The sequence below is a fragment of the Vanacampus margaritifer genome, chromosome 17, assembly GCF_051991255.1.
Source record: "Vanacampus margaritifer isolate UIUO_Vmar chromosome 17, RoL_Vmar_1.0, whole genome shotgun sequence".
NCBI classification, from domain to species: domain Eukaryota; kingdom Metazoa; phylum Chordata; class Actinopteri; order Syngnathiformes; family Syngnathidae; genus Vanacampus; species Vanacampus margaritifer.
Window position 1 is genome coordinate 12,642,971 of NC_135448.1, and position 22,940 is coordinate 12,665,910.

Here is a 22,940-nt window from a genome sequence, read left to right on the forward strand (position 1 = left end):
TGCAGAAGTTTTGCGGATGCAAAAATTAGTATTAACTTCTGATAAGCATTTTGAGAATGAGCTCCTGTCGGCCACAAAAACGAAAGCCCTCCGAACTGTGCCCCCCACACTAACAGCAGCATGCACGCACCCACGCAAGCAGCCTTTTATTCCGGAGAGCTTCCAGCAGAGCCAGAAAATTAAAAGGCGAGGCAACATGCAATTTTCCCGTTGCTATGGAGTGAGAAGGTGTCACGTGCTAATCAGGGTTCTTATGCCACAGTAGGTGAGCAGAGTTGATTGACAGGACAAAGAGTGACAATCTGGTGTAGTAATAAAAACACTACTACTACTACTAATATTATTAATAATGATGATGATAATAATAATGTTATTTAAAATATAACACTGTTAAAGGCAACGTACATGTGAGGGAGGAGACACGGCCTGTCATATTTTTCAAGTTTAGGAGGACCCCTCCTGGTCAGTAGTAGGATAAGTAGGATCAAATTTGAAGAAGTATAAATAATATCAAAATGTAAAATATTATATAAATATCTTTTTTAATATATTATTGTTGTACCAAAGCGTGATACTTGGAAATAAATAATATTCTTTTTAAGTGGTAAAGCAAGATTAATTAAGCCCTACAAATAAATATATATCACAAAAATAATTATTTACTGTATATTATAGTTGTAGTCATAATTTTTTTTCAGAAGTACAAAATGCAAAAAATAATAATAAATGAAATGCTATGAGTTACCTCGCACGTACTTCAAGGCAAAAAGTTTGCAGTGGAAACTACTACTACTAGTATTAAAAAAAAAAGTGAAGAAAAAAAATTAGAGTGCCTCTTTGGCTGCGAGTGTGCACACATCACGCAGAGCAAGATGTTTGGAATTGGTTTCTGTTTTGTTTTGTAACTCAGACTTGACAGCCAGTGTGTGGCGAGGTGCTTCACACTGGTGCGGCTGCTTTCGAGGGCCTCATTGTCAGTCGCGAGTGCGCACACAGAAAGACTGAAGAGCAAGTAGACGGGGATTTTTTTTTTCTCAACTAAATTCATTTTCACAAGGCATATTATTAGTTCATTTGTGCCAAGCAACATTAAGAGCAAACAGCGACACACTTACGGTTAAACTCTCGCTGGCGTACACGAGGCCTCCGGGGATGCTTCCGGAACCAGTTCAGACGTCTGGGCAGCTCCATCGTTGCCCGACCGCTCCCCCCAAAAACTTCAGCCATCCAAAATGCCCCAGTCGCTACTTCCTGTATCCATCCCTTTGCGGGGGGTTCGGCGCATCGCTGGGCAAGGGTAAAGTGGGGTCTCCTTCACCTTGGGACTCACAATGTAGAAAAACATCACACAGTGCCGTCTTCATATTTTATTCAAGCATGAGTCAGTGCAACCAAACTCCTGTGTGTGCTACTTGCATGCTCGGGGAGGAGAACCAATCGGAAGGCAGCTTGTGGCAGGCTGTAATATGAGGCCACCACCTTAAGGGGGTTACAGTACACTATACGTCCAAAACAATGTAAGGGATTCCACAAATGTAAACAAGAAAAGTCTCGGTAAAGAAACTAACAAACAAAAAAACTTTTTTTTTTTAATATATTTTAACTCTTTGACTGCCAGACGTTTTCAGAAAAGGGATGCCGTGGGTGCCAGCCGATTTAAGCATTTTTGACTGATCTTTCAAGGTCCACAGAAAATTAAAAAAAGGTTTGGACTATGGAAACACACATACTACCAAATGAAAGATTGGACTCTCATCTTTCATCAGAAAAAAAAAAGTTTGTTTCTACCTTATTCCGTTTTTCAGTAATCAACAATAGAAAATGGTTAGTTTCACCTCTGTTTTGAAAAAAAACCTGTCTTTTAACGTCTTTGGCACTCCTCCATAGGATTTTACTAAACGTTATTTAACGTTTTTGGCAGTCAAAGAGCTAAAATGCAAAAAAGGGAAAAAAACATTTGAAATTTGAATTATACAAATAAAAACAAGTGCCTTCCTGAGTAAATAAAAGCAAAATATAATTTAGAAAACAAACAGGTAAAATGTAGTAACAAATATCCTATTTTAAGAAATTGATGAAAATGTCAAAATCTATACTGGGTGGCCGGAAATACGATTTTGAAAAATGGGCAAAGTCCAGAAACTATTTGATGAAAAATTTGAACGATTCAACACCAATCAAGAAGCAGCATCTGCAACAGAATTCTAAACCTGTTGGTAATTTGTCACGCAACAAATGCAAAACGAAACCTAAAATGTACTAAAAAACAAAAATATATAAATAAACAGACTTCTCCGCTGGAGGGGGAAAATAACAAACAAACTTTATTCACATTTATATATATAAAAAACAAACTCAGCACATAGAATTGGTTTGTTCTTAATATAATAAATAAAAACTTTTGGCACAAATAACCCCAACTGTACAAACACACGTGGCATTAACACAAAAATACAACATTAAAAATTTCATTCGGCTCTTGGAAAAGAATCAATATATGTATATACTTCTATATAAAATATACTGGTACTCTCCTATGATAGCTATTCAAGCTAACAGCTACGCTTTATATTTTGTGTGCTTCTGCTGGCTAGTGGCACTTGGAACGACATTTTACAACAAATACTTAGATACCCAATCGGAACTAGGCTTGCAAAAAGGGGTGGAAAACGTCCTTTAAATTCGTGGAAATCCTCTATTAAATTTCCACGGGCCATTCATATTGAATTCTGAAAATACTGTGTTCCAATTCAGAAAACTAAGTATTATTATTTATTTTTTTTTAAATTGAAGTTCCTTATGGGGTGACCTCGTAATAGGGAACTCGTTCATTCCTATACATTTCCGTTGATTCCCATAGAAAGTTGCAACCATGAAAATTGATATAATTCTGCACCCCTAACTGTAACATTTAGGATCTGAAAAAGTGCGCTGACAAACATTACGTTGAGCACAAACATTGGCAGGAAACTAGCGGAGAAGGCACGCCAAATGAGTCATGAAAGGAGGCTACGGCCGCGCTAAAAGCCAATGCGTTCTAGCGCCCCCTAACGGTATGCTGAGCATGTAACAATGTAAACCAGAAAAAAAAAAAAAACCTACTCCAAAGGCACCACGAAATGAAATAAAAACGCCAGCCTGATCCTGAACTTTGGTACCGAGGACGATGAGGGCAATGCTGAAAACTGTCGTGAGGAAAAAAAATATTGTGGGGGTGGGCTCATGAGAACAAAAGTTAATGTTTTCAAGCAAAAAGAAAAAGAAAAAAAGGAAAACGGAAGTTATTTGAAACTTTGGGTATGAAAGCTGAAATTAAAAAAATTAAAAAAGATATCTTGACTACTTTTTCAGCACGATGCCTCCGTAGTTTCATACCTTTTTGGTAACCAGCAGCGAAAGTTCTAAGACACAGTACACATGACACTTTAAGTTAAGACTCATTCCAACCATGTGATCAAGTGAAATCAGTACAATCATAAGAAGAAACCTGATGTCATATTTTCAGCTTACACTGGGGGGCACCACAAAACAAACTTATGATTCTGTTGCTGTGCCAGCCCTTAACGGCAGCAACCAAATCAAGTGTAAAACAGTTCAATAAATCCCAACTCCAGTGGAAATAAAAGTCCATAACGTGTTCTCAAAATAGAACAATGTAAAATGTGCAAATAGCTTGCAGTATTTTTCTTACAATGGTGGTGAGCTGTGTGTGTGTAAAGGTAACATGAGGTCATGTGTCGTGTGTGTCGGTACCGCTTTCTTCTCCATCCTCCTCTTCAAAATAATAACAAAAAAAAAAAAGGATTGTCTTGAGCAGAGGGTTGTCGTCCTTTCCGTCTTTCTTTCACTCCATCTTGCCAGGGTCAATGTTGTCCAGGTCAATGTCGGGCGAGGCCACGCAGCAGTAGCACAATTTTTGGGTCCAAGACGAAAACGTGTCTGTGAGGAAAAAACGAACCACAAAAGGTCTGTTACATCGAGCCAGTGGTGGGGAGTAAGTAAGTGCAACTACTTTGGTACTGTCCTTAAGGAGCACCTTTAAGGATGCCAGCTAATGCTATAACTGAGGTTTGAATGAAGGAGGTTTGTTTGCTGAACAAAATCCCTACTGAATGCAGTCATTCATGTAACATGGGTTCATGATTGCGTATATGCTAGAATATGCCTTGTGGCCTTTATATGCAAACTCAAAGGAAATCCGTCTTTTGATGGGTTGTGTTGAAAAGGTAGAGACGGACACAGACAAAACACATGTGGTTTCTCACGGAGGATTTTGCTGAGGAAGGCGGGCCTGGAGCTGTGCGGCAGGTGGAGGCAGAGGAAATAGACGGGAACGCCGGACAGCGCCACGGCGATGCCCACCAGCGAGTTGATGGTGTCACTGTAAAGCGGCACCACCACCAGGAAGAGGCTGCACAGGCTGTACACGATGGGGAAGAACAAGGACAGCTACGGGGGAAAAACACAAACGGGGTGGGGGTTGGTTGGTTATAATATATATATTTTTTATATATATATTTACGCAGGCAAATAGTGTACCGACCTTGATGGGTCTGTCCATGTCGGGGGCCTTGAAGCGAAGGTAGATGAGGCTGACGATGGACAGGCCGATGAAGAGCCAGTAGTTGAAGCTGAAGTAGTTGATCAGGCGAAAGACGTCAGGCACTGACAGATACACCAGAGATATGGCACCCTGATGCAAAAAAAATAAAAATAAATAAAGACACCGCCGCTGACTATAAGGCATGAAAAACACGATCAAATAGACTACAAATGATCAATTTGCTTGATTCAAAATTGTGATGCGTATCGGTCATGCTGTTGCACTCCAATCCAGTAGGTGGCAGGAAAGTTGGATTTGTTTTCAAAGAGCAACTGAAACATAACTTGATTGAGGCAGTAAAGGTGAGACTAACATTAAAAAGTAGGGCGGGGATGGGGGTGAACCGCTTGATGTGGATCATGGACAGGACGTTAGGAAGGTGGCCTTCTCGGGAACCCACGAAAAACAACCTGAGGAAAAAAAAAAGTTAAATTTAGTGCACAAAGTGGGATGCACTTTAAAAAAATGTAAATTATAAGACCAAACGCCAAAAATGTCTGGAATTTTGAAATAGTTAAAGGCAAGAATGTTATTTTTACATAATGACAATGATATAGCTGTCTTGCTAAGTGCCTTGACTTGTGAGTTGAATTAATTAAAAACACACATACCATATTTCACTATTTAAATGAATGGAATTGCCATTAATTTGTTCCCCAAAAATGATTTTTTTTTAAAAAGCAAGCTATAGTATTGCATCGTGATCATTCAAGAGGTATTTTGGTGCTGCTCCTGGTGTGCACACCTTGGCCAACTGGGGGCAGCATAAGACGCGGAGACAGTCACAACTGCTCAGTAAGTAGTAATAGTCGTTTTTGGCAGAGGATAAAGAACATATGCCTGTGATTATTGTTATATTGTCCGTCCACGTGAAGCTGCATCTCAAACTTTTTGATTGCAGGTTAAAGCAAAAAAAAAAAAAAATTTAATAAATAAAAAATATATATTATTGTGGTTTTGTTTGACTTTCCTGTCAATCATTTGGCAGGGATGTAAAAACAATCAGAGTGTGACCTTGAGGCGGCGATGATGGAGGAGTTGAGGCCGCCGTAGCAGGAAATGGCCACAGACAGCGGGATCAGCCAGCGGCCCCAGCCCAGGACCTCGTCTGCAAACGTCTGAGGAGAACGTCGGCGTCATTTGTATTAACGGTCAAACATCGGGGATCAAAATAAAAGGCAACAGTCGGCCATGTGCAAACAATTACAGCGACCTAATCGCATGGCCGGCGGCGCTAAACTTATTAAGTCAACAGACAGACTTTCCGCTTGCAATCAGCACAGATGCGCTTGGTAGACTGACTGACTGGACGCCAAGCGCACCGGCCGCAACATTAGGTACACCTAGATGTAGGAAGTGCTCACCACGGCAACAGCTTCACTGCTGAGCACCTGATCGGCATCCATGACCACATAATAGGCCACGTTGGTCAGGATGTAGATGACGGTGACGATGGGCATGGAAATGGCGATGCTCAGGGGGAGATTCCTGTAACAACAAAATCAAGCTTTTTATCTTTTGGTGAAATGGTAAACTTGATCAAGATGCAAGCAGGAGATTATTTTCCTCCTTCTACCTCTCTGGGTTCTTAATCTCCTCTGTGATGAAGTTGAGCGTGTCCCAACCAGAGTAGGAGTAGAGTGCGGAGTAGAGGGCCAGCGCCATGTCGCCGGCGTTCATCTTGGAACCTCGGAACGAGTCCTCGAAGTTCTGATTGAAACCTGTTGTCGAACCAGGGCTTTTCGTGAAACTGCACTGTGCCCTTTCAAATAAATCTCAATCTCTCAACCAAGCGGAGTGAGATTATTTTGCGCCACATTTTCCACTCATTCGACCCGGCACACTTTGGACCTCTGATGCAATCATGGTGCCAAGGAACTATGTTGATGTTGAGCTCAGGAGTGTTATGTCATGTTACGCCAACATAGTTTGGCATCTACTGTATAAGCAACTAGAGCTGGCTAATTCATGCAAATTTAATTGTGCTTTCAATTTTGGCTTCTCAAAAAATATATTAAATAGAAAGAAAAAAAAAAGATTAATGTGACTGACAGAGGGCTGTTTTGTTGCTGTGAAAGCACCCGTAATGCATCGTGCTGCTTGGGACGAATGTTCTTCTGCCCCCCCCGCAGCCGACTTTAAGCTGATTATTGTAAAACTAAACGCACAACAAAAACAAGGACACTCATTGTATATTTAAAAACAAGACCCCGCCAGTGCTAATGCTAATGTCAATAGAAACCCTATTAACCGGCTAACTAGATGACATTCCTTCAAATAATGAATATTCACACACAAATGCTGGGGAAACAGGTACATCCCGTTTTTGTGTGTTTTTAATCATTTAGGTGACATAAGAGGTTGAGCTCATTTGAAGTGTCATTAACGCGTGTTCAAAGAGTGTTTTATTGATTGTATCGACTTGCATGGTAGTTAACTAATTGACTGTCGTGAATGTTTACATTCAGGGATCCGACTGTTTACTGCCACCAACCAAAAAAGTGCTTAGTGTATCTGTCACGGAACAACATTCATTGTGTGACGACAGATCAGTCAAAATGCTCTAAATCGTCTGGAAGTAAACGAGTTAAGAACTTAACCTGTTTAGCAACTCGTACCTTGACCCAGTTTTACGAGACCGGTGATGATGATGACGATTAGCGCCAGCACTTTGGCCACGGTCGAGATGACCTGAAGAATGGCTCCCCACTTCACCTTCATGCAGTTCACGTACGTCAGCAGGCCTGAGGAAAAGTCGCGGGTCAATTGGGGAACGTTAAGCCACTGGACGGAAAGCTAAGCAGAGCTGCAGTGTTGTTGGATGCACAGATAAACATATCACTTGAGTTATGTGTTGTTGATGTGGCATCAGTTTGACTTTGTGGAACTTGCGATATTGTGTGCGAAATTGTGTGCAGATGTAAAGTCATTTGATAGAAAATGTTAGCATTTTGTAGGGAACTGAAATTTTCAGAGAAATGTAAAAACAAATCCAAAATTGTTTGCAAGTGTAGAAAATATTTCTAGAAAAATTGTATAATAGTTTTGTATAAAAATAGTGTGAAATTGTCATAGATTTTTCAGCATTTTGGGGGGGTAATTTTACATAATAATAATAAAAGTAATTTTACAAGTGGCAAAACTCACAGCAAAAATACAATTAGGAAATTATTTTGTAAACATGTTTGCATAAATTTGAATAATTTGTATTAAAAATGGCTACATAAGTTTGCATGAATTTATATGATTAAAAAAAAAGAAAATTCCACAGTAAACACTGTAAGAATCTATGAAAATGTAGAATTTTAGAGATCTAAAAATATATATTTTGTATGAAAATGTCCAATAGAAATGTGTGTAAATTTTAATCAGCTTATATAATTAGTATACATTATTATTTTTACATCATCAGAATCAAAATGTTTCTATGGAAAAACCCTTTGTGAATTGGTTTTCTAAATATTCTATTTTTTTGGAACATTTTGAAAAATTTGAATGACTATGAAAATTGTGGATAGAAAATTTGGAATTAATTTGAATGAATTATATATTTTTTTAATGTCCTAATAATTATTATTTTTTTTTTAATTTTGAACAATATCTGTATATTTTTGGAAGGGATATTGACATTTTTTTTGTAACATCAACTCTCCAATAGTGAGTTAACTTGATCATTATTTCCTGCTATAGGTTTTTATTTGAAAATCAGAACACTGAAATCAAATGAAATGGTAAAAATGTGTTGAAAAACAAACAAACAAACAAACCTTTTGCATGAATGAAACCTGAAATACAACCCCTGTTGGCAGTAACGTCTTCCCCATGCAAATGAGCCAACACATTTGACTGATAAGGCTACAAAGTGCAAAAGCCTCACGGGTTTAACACAAACGCGGCAAATACAAGGCATGGAAAATCTCAACATGTTAGCTTTACGAACTGCAGCGATGGGGGCCCGCTCGCTTGACTTTGCAACGTCAACGCGTGTTTTACCAACGCCTGGCCCGCCCGGTTGGGGGTGTTATCAGCTCTAAGCAAACACTGCTCCAGTCTTAACACACAAGAACACAGTCGAGAGGAATGAAGATGAAGGAAAATGTTACTTGTCACCGAGTTGACAGGACAGTTCTGTAGAATTGTTTTTTTTTTTAATTTGTTGGTAAAAACTTTTTTTTAGAATGTCTGTCTAAAAATGTCATAAACATTTATTTGCAAATATTTTTTGCGGATAAAAAATAGTATTTTTTAAAAAAAAATTTAGGAATCTTCACTTAATAGAAAGGTGATTTTTTTTCTGAACTTGTGGAAACTTCGTTGTGGAAATTCAATAGAATTTTTTTTTTTTTTTAAACTTCATCAAAATTAAATAAAATTCATATAGGAATTCTATTTTTTTTCTTTATTTTACAAAATAGAAAATATTATGAGAAAATTGTCATTATGATTTTGTAGCACTAAAGATTTTGGTGGGTTAAAATTTCATTGGAACAAGAGAATTTCAGTAAAAATATTATAATAATGTAAGCGTTTTATAAGAAATGCTCATGAAATATCTAAGTTATAAAAGACTGATGCATGAGAGCCCAGGGCAGAGGGGAAGATCGCAAACGTTAGTTTGAAATCGGGAAAGCTCACAAATGATGGCGGCGGCGATGAGGCGGACCGCGTAATAGGGGGCGGGGCATGTGGTGAAGAAGGGCTGGACCAGGTAGCTGGAGAAAGTCAAGGCGATCACCGCCTGGCACGCCGGCTCCACGATCAACAACGACGTCCACAGCCTGCCCGTGAAGAAAAAAAGAAGAAAAATAAGATGCGACAAGTGAGTTATGACAGGTATGCGTTGCCGAGGCAGTCGTACGAGTTGTCGCTTACATACCGAATGAATGCCAAGAAGCTCCCGAATGCCTCCAGGATGTACGCGTAGGAGGCTCCTGATTTACGGATGGTGGTGCCGAGCTCGGCGTAACACAGGGCGCCCAAAACGGAGAAGACCCCTCCGACTGCCCAGATGACTAGCGACAAGCCGAAGGAGCCGGTGTACAATAGCACCCCCTGCGTCGGGGGAACACATTCCATGCAGGAAGATGAGCGTGTGCTTACAAGTACGACGACGCCAGTTCAAACATATCAGTGCAACGAGCGCTCAAGTTCAGTTCAGTTAACCTTGCCAGGGGACAATTCAAACCATGAGCTGGTTTGAGCTCCCTTATAAAATTGCGGTTGGTACCTCGATCGAATGGTGCCAAAAAAGTGGCACAGAATGTATCCATTTCTGCAAAGTCCGTAACTTTCGATGCTGTAAGTGCATAAAATGTTTTGACTGTTAATAGAAATGTGTACACATTTTTTTAAAAAATGTGCAAAGATGGAGTACCAACTTTTATATTTTGTGAAAATGTTGTGAAAAGTGAAAGAATTTTATGAAAATGTATTTGGATTTTTTGGGTAAAAAGTTTGGAGACTAATTTACTAATACACATACCGGTACTCAAAACAATATCTTTTTTATTTATTTTTTTTAAGTTTGTGAAATTTAAATTTTTGTGAACCTTTTGAAAATTTGGTAGATTTTTGGGGAAATACAGAAACAGTTTTATAAACATTCATGGTAATTATGATATATTTATGAAAGTAATTTTTTTTGCGATACTTAATAGAAACTCCAAGAATTTATGTTAATATTTTGTAGATGTGAATAAGTTACAGGCCAGAAAGATGGTTTCAAAGTGAAGTGTAACGGTAGGATTTTTTTCAGTATTTTACAGAATTGTTAAGTTAAAAATGTTGTTGAAAATTGGCTACATTTTTTAATCAATATAGAAATGTAAACAACAATTGGTTAGCATTTTTGAAGAAATGTAAAACTGAAAAAAATGTTATTACCTTCACGTATGTTTTGCTTTTTACTTTTCCATAAATGGCACCAAAAAAAGTGACAATTTTGTAAATATTGTTTCCAGGAACATTTTAGAAAATTTGGTAGAGCATTGTAAAAAAAAAAAAAAAAAAAAAAAAGTGAAGAATTTTAAAACACATTTCATAGCAATGTAAAGAATTTTGATTAAAAATAACATCCAATTTCATGGGATTTTTGTTTGTTTTTGTAAAACAAAATGAAGTTATCCATTCAAATGTGAAATAGGTCCTAGTGGTCCCTTTCTTGCCCTTATTACATGTTTTTTCCTTTTATTTGAACAGTGAAGTTAAAGTTTAATTGTCAAAATGCAACTCCTTGTTGGAAGAAAACCTTGAAATGAACAAATTGTATCAGTATCAGCTCAACAATCACGCTCATTTGTTACACCGCAAAAGCCACGCTTGCCTTTGACTTCGGTGTGAAAAATGGTGGCGCAACGGCAGTCTGATGCAATCATCAAGTTGAGCGGCTCCGCTTACATTACCTTGGGCGACACGAAGATGCCGGAACCGATCATGTTTCCCACGATGAGGCAGACGCCGTGCAGCAGGGAGATCTCCTGCTTCAGGCGCATGCCGCCGCTGCCTTTGGACACCGTGTCGGCCTCCTCCGTGACCATGCTGACGGGCTCCCGACTACCGCCTCTAACAAACACAGAGCAAAACCACAGCCAGGAGAGCTGAGGAGGGAGTAAATAGTAGGTGGGGATTAGAGATAGGGTGTGTGTGTGTGTGTGTGTGTGTGTGTGTGTAACAGAGAGAGAGAGAGAGACGGAGCGAGAGAGAGAGAGAGAGACGGAGAGAGAGACGGAGCGAGAGAGAGAGAGAGAGAGAGAGAGACGGAGCGAGAGACGGAGCGAGAGAGAGAGAGAGAGACTCAAATAATGGCAGTTGACAGAAAGTTCCCCCCAACAGTGAGTGATAAAAGATGCAAATTGTGGAGTAGCAAGTCCTCTAACAAGAAATGACCAGAACTGAAATTTCTCACAGTTTAGTTTCAGTCTCATCTGTTTGGCAGACATTGTTAAAATTTTAAGAAAGAGTTTGCTTTTGAAAGATGCATGGAAATGGAAAATATGACTCTAAAATGGTCACTTTACACCAAAATGGCAGACTTTGCATGTTTTCACTGTGGCTTCTTGAGACAGAGTAGGTGTTCTACTTTTGTCAAGGAGAAAAAAAAAAAGCTTATTTCTAACTTTTTCTGTTCTTTGGTAACCAGCAGAAGAACATGCACTGGTTGCACCACAAAAAAAAAAAGGTTTCTAGCCAAAAAGCGAAGAAAACGAGCTTTCTGAGAAAATAAACGCGTGACTGACGGCGAAGCTTTCGGTGTGAGTTCTTTGTTGACATGTTAGGGTTTGCAACGAGGTGAGAGGTCTACAAGATGTGAAGTATACACAAATGTACATTTGCACGCGAACAGCACGTCGGAGTGAGCACGGGAAGGCGACTGACCGTGCTGGTGGTCTCGGGAGTAAAAAAAAAACTAAAATGAGGGATCAGACGTGTAATTTCCATACAGTCACATTCCTGAGAGGGTTAAAGACAAATGGATTAAAACACAATGGTCACCTGATTGAGTCTGCTCAAACGGCTTAGCTTTAAAAAAAAAAAAGAAAAAAAAGAAGTGTATTTTGCTTTTTCTTTAAATACCAAGACAGAGGAAAGGGCGACGCTGCGCATACACAATATGAGCAATGCAATTAATATCGACCACAAATAATTTTACCAAGATAGATATTTACTGAATGGGACAAACGCTCAAACCTGCAAATACAAATGAAATATAATACACTCCTGACGTCACTGCTAGCCCACGCCCCGTCAATGCATCCATTCATTATACAAAATACTGCAGTACATATACAGTCATGACACTTTATAAAGAGTGTTTATTTTCAGTAACTTTATTTTGAAAAACTTTTTTCATTGAAAACATGCAACGAGGCGGAGGCTTTATGGATTAATGGCAAGTTTAGTCACAGAAGGAACTGAACTTGTAAGTCAGGGTAGCTACTACTTAAGTGTTTCAAAATGAATACTTTTCTCTGAACGCTGTTATCAGATGTACGCTTTTGTATTGAATTTATTTGAATAATAGCAAAAATAAATCCGGAAACGACAACACGCTCGTGGTTAGTTAATGACGTCACGGGGCAGCGTTCTCTCCCACTGCTTAAAAATGTTTCGTCGTCGTCGCACCCTTAAAAAAAAAAAAAAAAAAAAACGACGATCGCTTAGTTGCTTATGGTGAGAAAACGACAAGGGATGACCACGTTTGCAACATGACGTCATTAATATTACCAACTAGAAGCACGAGCCTATTGATGGTGCTAACATTTAGCATGAGGTGACGCCATATGCTAATGTGTGATGATGCTGTGGATGCTAGCCCGCGAAACGCTCGCCTCGCTGTCTCAGTTGGGTTCTTTTTCTCTGGCTCGCCCGCGGTATTGAAGCAAGACAAAGGCGGGTGTGGGTATGTGAGAGGGCGAGAGAGAAATAGTGAAGGAGTTTTGAAGAGAAAAATAAAAAGTGAACATACCGGCGTGTGGCCACGAGGAAGAAAAACGTGAGAAGAGCGCGGCTTCTTCAAGACGGCGTGAGCTAGCCTGCCAACATCTGTAGTGAGCTAGCCGGCTAGCTCCTCCTCCCCAATTATAAAGCCGTTTAGGATGCTTCCGTGGTCACATTAGAACTTGTTTAACCTGACAAACTCACATAAACCGACACTCTTCGTTTATTTATTTATACTAGAAGCGTGTAGTAGTGGTTACAAGCAGGGATTGCGTCCAGGCGGATGGATATTAGTCGCCAATCAACATGTTATCAGGTGGGCATCACATCAGGTATTTCTCCCCTCCTCCGCCAAAGGTGAGGTTAGTAACTTAACACAGGTACAGTATATTTAAAAAAAAAAAAAAAAGTGCGAAGTGCGTTGCTAATACACCCAGAAGCGTAGCTTGCCATCAGGCAAGGCAAGCAATTGCTTGGGGCCCCTTAGCCAGCAGGGGCCCCCAGAGGGCCAACAGATTTGACACATTATCTTTCACATTAGCAGTGCAGCAATGACAATTGACAGTCTCAAATTCCCATATTTTCAAAGCTGCAAAATTAGAGAGCGTTAAGAGGAGACGCATAAAATCTTCTGTGTAGTCATTAAAAAAAGGCTCTACTATATATTAGTGTTCCAATACCGGTGTCACCTTAACTTTTTTTTCCCCTCGAAGTGTTCTGTGTTCATCTCTTGCGCTTTTTCTGATCTCGGTTTTGTGCAAATAAAAAATATTTAATCTATCCAGATGTAATGTGGTTTGTGTTGACCAACGCATGTCATTCCAATGATCGCTCATCAGCAAGCTCAGGAGAAGCCTGATAACGATCCTCACCTGCTTTGTAATATGGAGACGTGGGCAACAGGCTGGATAGTGTGCCCCGAGGACCAGGATTGAGAAACACTGCTCTAGGCCATTGGGTTCAAAAGTTGTAGGAAAAGAAGTCCTCCAAATAAAAAATTGTGGGTGGTTAGCAGTACCACATGTACCCAGCAGATGGCGCACTCACCGGAAGTTTCAGGTTAGGATATCTGGGTTTCGGCTTGTTTGTAATTGTTCAATAAAGTGATAAAACAATAAGCGTGCCGTTATAAGACGCGCATCATTAAAGGTGCCAAGGAAATAATTCGACAAAAAAGAAGAATCGTTGAGAATCCCTGTGGGTAGTCAAAGTGGTGAAAGTTCAGAGGAAAACGCAGAAGCAACTGAGACACGATGCAATACTGCCCTCTTGTGGATGAATGGGAATAGGATTGACTTGAGCCGTTCATTAAAATTATTTTTCTACTTGGTATCGACTGAAGATGACACCACCTGTGCTGCGGAAATAGCTAACGACCAATCACGGCTCACCAGTTTCTGGGTTTGGTCAGCAAATTGTCATGAATGATCGTTATCAGTTTTCTCATAAGTGACGTCATCTTCAGTCGACAGCAAGTGGGAATATATATATATATTATTTTTTTAAGTTGTTAGTTCATGCAAAATAAGTTATCAGAATTAGACAATATCTTCTTACTGTTGAAAATGGCCCAATTATCCTTTTACATTCAGTAAACATAATACAATTTAGCTGGGTTAAAGCAAAAGTAATAACACTTTCCATGGGTCAAAACTTTGACATATGCAGCTGTGTTGAGCAAGCAACAGTCTACAAACGATATTGGCCATCTTGTGTAAAACATTTATTTTAAAACAGCATGTACACCAAAACATTTAAACACACGTCAGCAAATGAACAAAAGCAAGTTGTCACTTTCACAAAGTCGAGCAGCATCCAAAAGGAATCCTCATCCTTAGAACAGACAAGGGCGCCGCTATTACTGGTTGCTAACAGCTTTGAATTGTTTCAAATGAAGTTAAAATAATATAAAAAAAAAAAGATAATTTTCTTTGAAGAGCAGCTTCTACAGAGTCTAGTTAATGCTGCTGCTGTTCTTCCTTGTCATCTGAAGTTTGGTCCTCTGCTTCACTCTGACTGCAATCATCATCCTCAGCTTCCTCCGCTGCCACGTCGTCGTCGTCGTCATCATCATCATCATCATCATCATCAAGTGCAAGGCCCTTGATTTCCTCCAGGTTGTCGGGTCCTTTCCCAGTCAGCCGCTGGAAACGAACCCGTGTGGCTTTAGTTTTTCACGCCAATGCGGACTCATTCATGAATAGATACTGCAGAGTGTGAGGCGCATACCTCGATCATGTCGGCCATGTACTGCACGTGGTCGGCCAGCTCGCGCAGCTCCTCGTTGTCGCTCTTCAGCCGTGCAATGTGCTCATCTTTGGCGGCGATGTCTTTGTGCAGCTGGTTGGTTTTCAAATTGTTCGATAAAATATGCAATAAGGGGCAAGTAGCTCTTGATGAGAGTGTAATGACAGATTTAGAAAAAAGTCATTTATTCCAATGTGTCGGTTTAGATCTCCAATTAAAAAAAAAAAAAATATTTTGCTTGATTTTCTCAAAGGGAAAATGTAATAAAAAGCACATAAAAATTGAAAAACATGGTTGTAAAATTAGTCCGCACGATGATTGTCTAACTTGAACTCATTAGTTGCACTACTTTTTCAAACCATGCATGTATTGAAGTTTAACACCAATTTTGTTTAACTTGACGCTTGTTTTTCCCCCCATAAATTGGGTTGAACAACAGCAGTTTAACACAATTACTTCTAAACAAAAATATAAGACACATTTTACACCACAAACGGGTGCTTTACAAAACTTATCAATCAAAAAAAAAAAATAATCTGTAGCCTCAACTTTTGCATTTCAACAACAAAAATTTAACCAGGTGCAATTTTTTCACCATTTTAAGAAAATGATTTTTCATTACACAAAAATAATAAATGTCCAAAAATTAAAGTCATATTAAAAATAAGTTATGAACTCACCTTCTCATTCTCCTGTAAAACATCAAACAAAGCCTTGCGACGCTCTTCTGCCATCTCCTTCCAGTAGGCAGGTGGAGGAGTTTCTATACAAAAAAAAAAAGTTAGTCGGAGAAGATTACAAAAATTACAAAATGTAGTCTCACCTTTGATCATAAGCTCGTAGGCCTCGTCTTGTGCGTCGCCGCTCAAAGTGGAAACATCTTCAGTTTGGGTTGACTTTACTTCCACCTTCACCCTTTTCAAGCCTCTGCTTTGCTGAGCAAGCCACTGTTTACGCTTGGGGATGGCACCCTTTTTCCCCACCAGAAATGACAAGAAACACCCAAATCGACCTTTTGTCTTTTAAAAACATACAGACTCATTTGCTGAAAAAACACTCACCTGAGCGGACTTTCCCAAATTGCTGTTTATTGCCAAGGGCTGGAGGACCCTCAGCTTCGGCACGGAAGAACTCATTGTGGTCTTTGGTGTGTCAGAGAAAAAAAAACTCTGAATAAAAAACATCAATATTGCAAGATCATTAGTTTTTAATACAATCTGTCTTTTTAAAGATGATTCTGAGCGGAACAAAAGTCATTTAACAGAGCATTTTTTTCTTAGGAAAGTAATGTCATTTATTTACAGTCCAATGATTCAATAAACAGTATAAATAAGTTTGACGGACTGAATTTTAATATATTGACAATTAAAATTAAACATAACAGACTAATTTGTCATCAGAAAAATGACAAACTACAATAGTAACTAAAATAACCAATTTTGACAATGGGGGGGGGGGGGGGTCAGACAAGAAAAGAAACACAAGAATAACCAAAAATGCCCCTTTAAGAGACAAAAAAAAAAAGAGCACATGAGAAAAACAGATCCTTCACCTTAAGAATATTTTAAAAAGTATGACTTGTCAAACCTAAAATTGGATTGGGAAAATGAGTCCATGACACTCCATTCATTCCACGTTAAAGCCAATAAATGTTGGCCTTACAGCACCAACACTTTTTTTGTAATATTAAAAAGTCAATTATTCTTTGTAACTCGATTGACTTACGCCAGTCATTACAAACAGTAATATCTTAAAGAAGCACAGGTGTTTATAGGATTTTGACTTATAACATCTGATTTTAATCCCTGGAGGGGAATTTCAACAGATTTCCACACAACAATGAATTACAAGCCATCTTGTTTAACGCCATTTTGTTACACTTTCATGTACTGTAAACGCTTCTGTTTACAGAACTTAGGCCCCAAAAACCACGACGAAATAATGTGCATCTCTATGTTCACTTTGACGCTCACGTCGGCGTTCAAATTGTGCTTAGCTTGGCCATGTTTCACTTTGGCACCGAAACTAATCTTGTATTGCACAAGTCTGGTGTGAAAACGACATTGCATGTTTAAAACGGGGGATAAAACGCACAAAGTGTCGGCACTTCCCCCTTTGAATGATATCCTAGCAACCGCAGCGTGAAGTTAAACCAACTTTTACGCCGCCTGTAAATTTTACAGTCAGTTAACGATCGGTGACTCATGTTGCAAACGTGATTCAAATTGAGGCACGTAAATGTTTTTGTTGACTTACCGTTAACCGCAGCCGCTCAACATGGAAGCAGTGTTCGTCTTCATTAGGAAAAACTCGCGCCACCCGGTTAAATGCACCCTGTCGTATCACGTGACTACCATCGGCCAATGGTAACCTTCACTACGCCCTCTCTCTGAACGTCACCTTACGTGTCGTGTCAGATAATACGTCACGACGTGCTTGTCTGGCTGCCATTTTGGAGAAGCTTTCCGATACAGGAGGGCTTCGTGAAGCTTGTTGTTTTTCGTGGCCTTCATCGTTAGAACCGAAAAAAATCGACGTACCGAGTGTGTAGGAAAAAAACGAAACCACTGGACGCGAAATAATGGGCCCGCCGCCGGGAGACAGACCGCGCCGCACGTCGACTGAAAGAACGGGGGACTCCAGCTGGACCGTCGATTTATCTTGACATGGCATGCGGCAGCACTTAGGGCGAGGACGGACGGAGGAAAAGAACCACAAGCGCCAACTTACCAGCTATTAAAAGAGGCGAAACAAGACGGGGGGTTATTTTAGTTTACCGAGTAAAATAAACAAACCCTACGGAGTTGCTGACGACGCGAGTTTAACTTGACTTTACAAACAAAATGTCGAGCTCACGCGCTAACTGCCTGTTAGCTTTTTAGCATCGCGCAACACTGGCGAGGACATGTGAGGAAAGATGACCGAGTCGTAACTGAGAAGGTTTCCCCTTCCAAAAGAAGTCATTCGGGCCCCTAAGGTGATAAAATGTAGCTTTGATCTCTGCTTAGTCAACGGTTAGCCTGCTAGCTCGACTTAGCTAGAGTGCTAAAAATACACCATGACCACCACCAGCAGCACTCCGACCACCAGGAGCAAGTAGGCCGCGAGCCAAAAAGCGGCAAGGAAAATGTCAAACAGCCTTCGTCGTCTTCTTGTTCTTCTTCCATGTGTGCCAACGTCTCCCCGCCATGCTCGTCCGTATTCCCGGTCCAGCACACTCAGCCATGGATGAGGGACTCTGAACCCACCCCCGATTATTAGCCCGCTAGTCCTCCATTTCACCTAGCGCCGCTATGGGTCTCTACTGTAGGAAGTGGTACTACTAATAAAAATCAGCCACATTTTTTTGCTCTCGTTTTTATTTACAAATCGATTGAAAAACCTGTTGAGGGTGAGTTAAGCATTGCAAAACGATTGATTTATTAACAACCATCAAGGAGATGTAGTCTGATCATATATCTCCCACCCGCCACCTTGCAAAAAAAAAAAAACATAAAAATGACTTGATATGGTGTTGTTTGGTTAGAAAACCAGTTTCAGTTTTTAGTTATAGAGTGGCTAGTTAACGGACTTGGTTAGCGCTCCATCAACTGTAAGCGCAACCTTAAAAAAAATTAGTATAGCGAGCGGGTCAAAAAGTAAAGTTGACACCATCGCATCTGACCATGGGGGATCCGATCACGCGACGAAACCAAACCAGAAATCGTCTCCGTGCTCAGCTGCGGAAGAAACGAGAATCGTTGGCCGATCAGTTCGATTTCAAGATTTACATCGCCTTTGTTTTCAAGGATAAGGTCAGTGAGCACACAACAAAAACTTTCCAAATGCTTCGGCGTCACATAATACGTTTATTTGGCTGCCTTGACAGAAAAAGAAATCGGCGCTCTTCGAGGTTGCCGAAGTGGTGCCGGTGATGACCAACAACTACGAGGAGGACATCCTGCGAGGCGTGCGGGATTCCCGCTACTCCCTGGAGAGTTCCATAGAGCTCCTGCACAAGGATGTGGTGCAGCTCCACGCCCCCCGATACCAGTCCATGCGAAGGGTATGCTCATACTACACGGAACACTTGTTATTGGCAGGGCTTCAGAAGAAAACATTACTACTTTGACATTTGCCATTTTATTTATTTCTAAAAAATAAAAGGAAAATTGCAGTGATGCAAAGGTGGCGTTTTGTCTTTATGGCAGGACGTGATTGGCTGCACGCAGGAGATGGACTTCATCCTTTGGCCGCGCAACGACATCGAAAAAATCGTCTGTCTGCTCTTCTCCAGATGGAAGGGAGCCGACGACGAGCCCTTCAGGCCCATTCAGGTCAGAACTTGTCGCGTGGTGACGCGCTGACAAATTAAAAGGAAAGTCGTGGCATTCATGACATGTTTTGTTTTTTTAATGAGTGTGTGTGTGTGTGTGTGTGTGTGTGTGTGGGGGGGGGGGGGGGGGGGTTGTCAGCATATATGCAACGTCTGAATTTTGGATGCAACACATGCGGGCGCTTCTAAAGTTGTCTCGTTATTTCAGGCCAAGTTTGAGTTCCAGCACGGCGACTACGAGAAACAGTGCTTGCACGCGCTCACTCGCAAGGACAAAGCTGGAATGATCATGAACAACCCCGCGCAGTCCGTCTTTCTCTTCATGGATCGACACCACCTACAGGTCAGCCCTGCTGCAAATAGATAACATCCGCGAACAGTTTAATTGTTCATGGATGCCACCCAAGATGGTGGCAAATTACTACTTTTGTCCAAATGAAGCTCCTTACATGGCATTGACACGTTCACATTATTATCAATAGTCTGTGTAGCTTAATGCTAGCAAACAATACAAAACGCCGTTGACATGCTAACATTAGCATGGATACTTGCTGTTTCACTTGCTTTGCTGTTTTTCCAGGGGCAGGAACAAATTTCTATTTGATTCGATAGGGATAGATGATTCGACATTTTTTGAATTTTGAGCGTGGTTACGGGATGAATTTAACTCGTATCTCCAGCCACCGCTGTGTATGCGTTTTATGGTGTATGACGTATAAACGTTTGATTTTGTGTGTGCGTGCAGACTGTTAAAAGCAAGGCGACGGTGTTGAAGCTGTGCAGCCTGTGCTTGCACCTCCCCCAGGACCAGCTGACCTGCTGGGGCGTGGGCGACGTCGAGGACCACCTCAGACCTTACATGCCCGACTAGGCTTCTTCCCAAGGGGGGGAGGGGAAATGTCCTCAACCCCCCCCCAAATCCTCAATCCCTCTCTATCCTGCCTTCAGAAGCCATTTTGATGTTCTCATTCTCCCCCTCTTCTTCTTCCTCCTCTCTCCCTCCCTCATTCCTGCTCAGTCATCCATTTTGTTTTCCGTCAACCTGCACGAACATTGATTTGGAGCGATTGGCCGTCACGGCGGCAGGCAGGAACTCTAATTTTATGTTGGAAGAGAGCGAGAGAAACACGGACATGTCGTTTAATCCTTGCCACAGAAGTTATTTTTTGTTTATTTGTCGTTTCCGGGAAAACAACTTCTGGGTGTAACACAATTGTTATAACACCGCGGACAATATGACGTCCAATCATGTGTCTTTATCGCTTCTTCTTTGCTGGACTCAAAAGATTTCACTTTTGGGGGGTTTGTGTTGCGCTTGAATCACTACTGATGTTTGATTTGGGAAGCGGGCTGTTTCTATGATGAGAATAACAATAATGCACCTAACAAAAGCTAACTAACATTTTCTGTTTTGATTGGATCCAATTGCTTTTTTTCATGCTCATGATTCAAAAGTGTCCAGTTGAAGGTTTGAAGCTTTTTTTTTCTTTGTTCTGTTGATCCATACTGCTGAGCATATATCAATACAAATTGTCAACGCAACACTTGACTCCACTTCTTTATTATTGCACAATAATTTGCAACTAGGCCTGCCATGTGAAAATCCAAGATGAGACCAAATGGAAGTGTAACCAAAAATCTGAACTTTTAAAATAGTGGACAACGTCATTTATGGAGTGGAGGGAAAAAAAAGTATATTTTTTAAATTAGTGAAACAAATGTTTAAATATGAGAATGAAGGCAAAAATATGGTGAAGTTGTCATACATGTTCTGCTGACAATGAACAGAAAAGCGAACGTGGGCTTGCCTGCACCCTTAACTGCTGCCGAGGTGTTTGGTATGTCGTCCCTGCGCGATCAACTTTCCTGTAGCCTTGCTGGTCAAGTCCACTGTGGAGAAGGCCAATGTGCGGCCTTCCTTCAGCACCTGAGCCGTAATCAGCACGTCCTCACCCATTTTGGCTGCGTTCACGTAGCTGCACAGAAAAAGTCATCACTTTTGTCAGGAAGAAACTGGCTAGTTTTACAGGAAGGTTTTTACAACTCCGGAGAAGAATTTTACCACATTTTAAAAAGTATATATTGAGAAAAATATTAATGTAATGACCCCAACTCATTTTACATGAAAAATTATTACTGTTAAGTTTAATATTTATATCACAAACTTAGTAAAAATTGTGTGAAAAACAGTAATTTTACACAAACTATTTTACATGGAAAGAAATATAAGTTTGAGGGAAAAGGGAAACTTCATGAGAAAAACAGGTCATTTTTGAAGGAACATTCGATTTAGATGTTATACATTTAAAAAAAAAGAAAATAAAAATGCATTTTACAAATTATCAAAAAAATTACAATTAAAAAAATTAATTGAATGTTTAGCGAAAATTTTTCGGTCGTGGGTGTGGGGGGGTTCTGATAAAAAATGTAATTTCACAAGAATAACACGAATTAAAAGAAATAGTTTTACAACAACAAAACTTTTGTGTAAGAAATTAAGTTTTCAAGCAAAAAAATCGATAAAAAGGAAGTGTAATGAGGGGGAAAAATTGAGGCGATTAAAAATACATTTTACGAAAGAAAATAATTTGAGTAAAGCAATCAATTTTATAAAATGTGAATACTATTCATGAGGGAAACAAGACAAAAAAAATAAAATATAGGGGGGAAATAAATGTTGAATTTCATGATAAAAATATAATTGACTTTTTAAAAATTTTATGATACTAAAATGTTACATCGATTTATTTTATTTGTTTGCTTGTTTTGGACAATGCATTAAAAGAATACCTTCAACAGCGCAAATTTAGAAACGAGCTGATGAAGGGTCCATGAGCATCTTACGTGATATTCATGTCGACGCTGACCCCCGGCGACCCCCTGTCGCTATACATGATAGCCAAGGTGGAGATGACGTCCACCAGGGTGGCGGTGAGGCCGCCGTGCAGCGTCCCGAAGCCGTTGGTGTGCTCCTCCGCCACCTTCATCTCGCACACCACCTTGCCCGGCGCCGCAGCCACCACCTCCACCTTACCAAAATACAAACCGGAAGACATGAACCCCGACCCGTCGCGGCTAAACTTCTGGACACCCGAGTGAAATAATCCCATTGCTCTTTAAATGACAAAATATTCACCTTGCCTAGGACTCTATCGAAGCCTGGCCTGCCTTTCATAACTCGAATCATTTGTTTGATTGTATTTAAAGACTGCGACGCCATTTTAAAGAAATGAGAAAAACTACGGGCAATGTCAAATTAAATCCGGATGTTGTTCCGGCTCGAACATTTCCGGGTCGAAACATGACCAGAAAGTTGGCCAAATTGACAAAAACAATATA

The 22,940-nt window shown here is 40.2% G+C and overlaps 4 protein-coding genes across 6 annotated transcripts; 1 reads left to right on the forward strand and 3 right to left on the reverse strand.

The window, feature by feature from the left end:
- Positions 1-2,298: 2,298 nt before the first annotated feature.
- LOC144037463 (Y+L amino acid transporter 2) lies at positions 2,299-13,314 on the reverse strand. 2 transcript variants are annotated; one of them, XM_077548987.1, is made up of 12 exons: positions 13,068-13,314; positions 11,005-11,164; positions 9,480-9,655; positions 9,239-9,381; positions 7,222-7,347; positions 6,180-6,324; positions 5,968-6,091; positions 5,618-5,721; positions 4,917-5,013; positions 4,544-4,693; positions 4,266-4,449; positions 2,299-3,939 (listed from the first exon to the last, which is right to left on the reverse strand). In XM_077548987.1, the coding sequence occupies exons 2-12, from the start codon at positions 11,137-11,139 to the stop codon at positions 3,845-3,847; spliced, it is 1,479 nt and encodes a 492-aa protein (XP_077405113.1). In that variant the 5' UTR covers positions 11,140-11,164; positions 13,068-13,314; the 3' UTR covers positions 2,299-3,844. The 2 variants fall into 2 exon arrangements, with proteins under 2 accessions (XP_077405113.1, XP_077405112.1); XM_077548986.1 differs by having other exon boundaries at positions 11,005-11,199; positions 13,068-13,313.
- A 1,426-nt stretch (positions 13,315-14,740) lies between these two features.
- On the reverse strand, positions 14,741-17,676 carry gmnn (geminin DNA replication inhibitor). The gene is made up of 6 exons (XM_077548993.1): positions 17,543-17,676; positions 16,348-16,455; positions 16,110-16,257; positions 15,967-16,049; positions 15,269-15,379; positions 14,741-15,183 (listed from the first exon to the last, which is right to left on the reverse strand). The coding sequence occupies exons 2-6, from the start codon at positions 16,420-16,422 to the stop codon at positions 14,998-15,000; spliced, it is 603 nt and encodes a 200-aa protein (XP_077405119.1). The 5' UTR covers positions 16,423-16,455; positions 17,543-17,676; the 3' UTR covers positions 14,741-14,997.
- A 39-nt stretch (positions 17,677-17,715) lies between these two features.
- c17h6orf62 (chromosome 17 C6orf62 homolog) lies at positions 17,716-21,143 on the forward strand. Its single transcript, XM_077548992.1, has 5 exons — positions 17,716-19,080; positions 19,155-19,331; positions 19,477-19,602; positions 19,810-19,944; positions 20,347-21,143. The coding sequence occupies exons 1-5, from the start codon at positions 18,952-18,954 to the stop codon at positions 20,470-20,472; spliced, it is 693 nt and encodes a 230-aa protein (XP_077405118.1). The 5' UTR covers positions 17,716-18,951; the 3' UTR covers positions 20,473-21,143.
- acot13 (acyl-CoA thioesterase 13) lies at positions 19,393-22,899 on the reverse strand. Of its 2 annotated transcripts, XM_077548996.1 has the most exons (4): positions 22,738-22,899; positions 22,446-22,630; positions 21,410-21,577; positions 19,393-19,628 (listed from the first exon to the last, which is right to left on the reverse strand). In XM_077548996.1, the coding sequence occupies exons 1-3, from the start codon at positions 22,819-22,821 to the stop codon at positions 21,418-21,420; spliced, it is 429 nt and encodes a 142-aa protein (XP_077405122.1). In that variant the 5' UTR covers positions 22,822-22,899; the 3' UTR covers positions 19,393-19,628; positions 21,410-21,417. The 2 variants fall into 2 exon arrangements, with proteins under 2 accessions (XP_077405122.1, XP_077405121.1); XM_077548995.1 differs by lacking the exon at positions 19,393-19,628 and having other exon boundaries at positions 21,147-21,577.
- Between the last annotated feature and the right edge of the window lie 41 nt (positions 22,900-22,940).